This window comes from Borostomias antarcticus (genome assembly GCF_949987555.1).
Source record: "Borostomias antarcticus genome assembly, contig: scaffold_258, whole genome shotgun sequence".
In the NCBI taxonomy this organism is placed as follows: domain Eukaryota; kingdom Metazoa; phylum Chordata; class Actinopteri; order Stomiiformes; family Stomiidae; genus Borostomias; species Borostomias antarcticus.
Genome location: NW_028176424.1, coordinates 50,452 through 52,535, shown reverse-complemented (window position 1 = coordinate 52,535; position 2,084 = coordinate 50,452). Strand labels below are relative to the sequence as shown.

General features: G+C 56.2%; 1 protein-coding gene across 1 annotated transcript in view; it reads right to left on the bottom strand.

The window, feature by feature from the left end:
• LOC311328548 (protein bicaudal D homolog 1-like) overlaps positions 1-1,866 on the bottom strand; it is a gene marked incomplete at both ends in the record, with an annotated part of 18,483 nt that extends 16,617 nt beyond the window's left edge. Inside the window, one exon of the mRNA XM_084462499.1 lies at positions 1,831-1,866. Within this exon, the coding sequence (XP_084318625.1) occupies positions 1,831-1,866 (36 nt within the window). The remainder of the gene's footprint in view (positions 1-1,830) is intronic.
• Between the last annotated feature and the right edge of the window lie 218 nt (positions 1,867-2,084).

Sequence of the window (2,084 nt, the reverse complement as noted above, 5' to 3'; positions counted from 1 at the left end):
CAGCCCTCCAGACCGCTGCTGTAGTTCAGGTGAACAATGCTGCCATCTACAGACCGTCCTGAGAACTGCACCCCTCAGACAGAGACGGGCAGAGTATTCAATTAAGCAGTCATGTCTACATTTCTATTGCTTATGTTCACCAGGTAGGCTATACTCCAAAATCACCTGCACTAGGTGTGTGTGTGTGTGTGTGTGTGTGTGTTAGTTAGATTCTTTATTGTCATTTCCACAACAACGAAATTGAAGTGCATCATCTGCAGTGCAAAATGTAAAAGACATCCAGAGAATAAATAAGACATCAGAAGGACATTTAAAAATAAATAAATAAAAACATTCACAGTATCACACGTGTGTGTGTGTGTGTGTGTGTGTGTGTGTGTGTGTGTGTGTGTTGTTCTGCAGCATGTATAGGCTACGTAACGACACACCTGACTGGATTCGGTTTTTCACCCTTCTCTATTTCAGCCTGAAAATGTAGGCTACTTTCATGGATGTTAAACTGGGATCTGAAACATTTGAATGTCCGTCCCTCCAGGTGCTGGTGTCTGACCCTCCCTCTGACCCTCCCTCTGATCCTCCCTCTGACCCTCCCTCCTCCCTCTGACCCTCCCTCTGACCCTCCCTCTGATCCTCCCTCTGACCCTCCCTCCTCCCTCTGACCCTCCCTCTGATCCTCCCTCTGATCCTCCCTCTGACCCTCCCTCTGATCCTCCCTCTGACCCTCCCTCTGACCCTCCCTCTGACCCTCCCTCCCTCTGACCCTCCCTCTGATCCTCCCTCTGATCCTCCCTTCCTCTGACCCTCCCTCTGACCCTCCCTCTGACCCTCCCTCTGACCCTCCCTCTGATCCTCCCTCTGATCCTCCCTCTGATCCTCCCTCTGACCCTCCCTCTGACCCTCCCTCCCTCTGACCCTCCCTCTGACCCTCCCTCTGACCCTCCCTCCCTCTGACCCTCCTCTGATCCTCCCTCTGACCCTCCCTCTGACCCTCCCTCTGACCCTCCCTCTGATCCTCCCTCTGACCCTCCCTCTGACCCTCCCTCTGACCCTCCCTCCCTCTGACCCTCCCTCTGACCCTCCCTCTGACCCTCCCTCTGATCCTCCCTCCCTCTGACCCTCCCTTCCTCTGACCCTCCCTCTGATCCTCCCTCTGACCCTCCCTCTGACCCTCCCTCTGATCCTCCCTCTGACCCTCCCTCTGACCCTCCCTCCCTCTGACCCTCCCTCTGACCCTCCCTCTGACCCTCCCTCCCTCTGACCCTCCCTCTGATCCTCCCTCTGACCCTCCCTCTGACCCTCCCTCTGACCCTCCCTCTGATCCTCCCTCTGACCCTCCCTCTGACCCTCCCTCTGACCCTCCCTCCCTCTGACCCTCCCTCTGACCCTCCCTCTGACCCTCCCTCTGATCCTCCCTCCCTCTGACCCTCCCTTCCTCTGACCCTCCCTCTGATCCTCCCTCTGACCCTCCCTCTGACCCTCCCTCTGACCCTCCCTCTGACCCTCCCTCTGATCCTCCCTCTGACCCTCCCTCTGACCCTCCCTCTGACCCTCCCTCTGACCCTCCCTCTTATCCTCCCTCTGACCCTCCCTCTTATCCTCCCTCTGATCCTCCTCTGGTGTCTGATCCTCCTCTGGTGTCTGACCCTCCCTCTGACCCTCCCTCTGACCCTCCCTCTGATCCTCCCTCTGACCCTCCCTCTTATCCTCCCTCTGATCCTCCTCTGGTGTCTGATCCTCCTCTGGTGTCTGACCCTCCCTCTGGTTTGCCTGCTGGTTATCTGAGTGTCTGACCCTCCTCTGGTTTGCCTGCTGGTTATCTGAGTGTCTAACCCTGTGCTTGGTCTTGTCTCCACACCTGCGCCTCATTCCTTGATTATTCTCCCTATTTAATCCCTCATGTTTTCCTTTGTCCTTGTTGGTCCATTGTGAGTTACTGCGTTTCTCCCTCTGTGCCAGCCAGCCAATCACCAGCCAGCAGCCAGCCAATCACCAGCCAGCAGCCAATCACCAGGCAGCAGCCAATCACCAGGCAGCATCCAGTCACCATTTCATTTCAAACCTTTATTTCAACTCGTTAGACACTT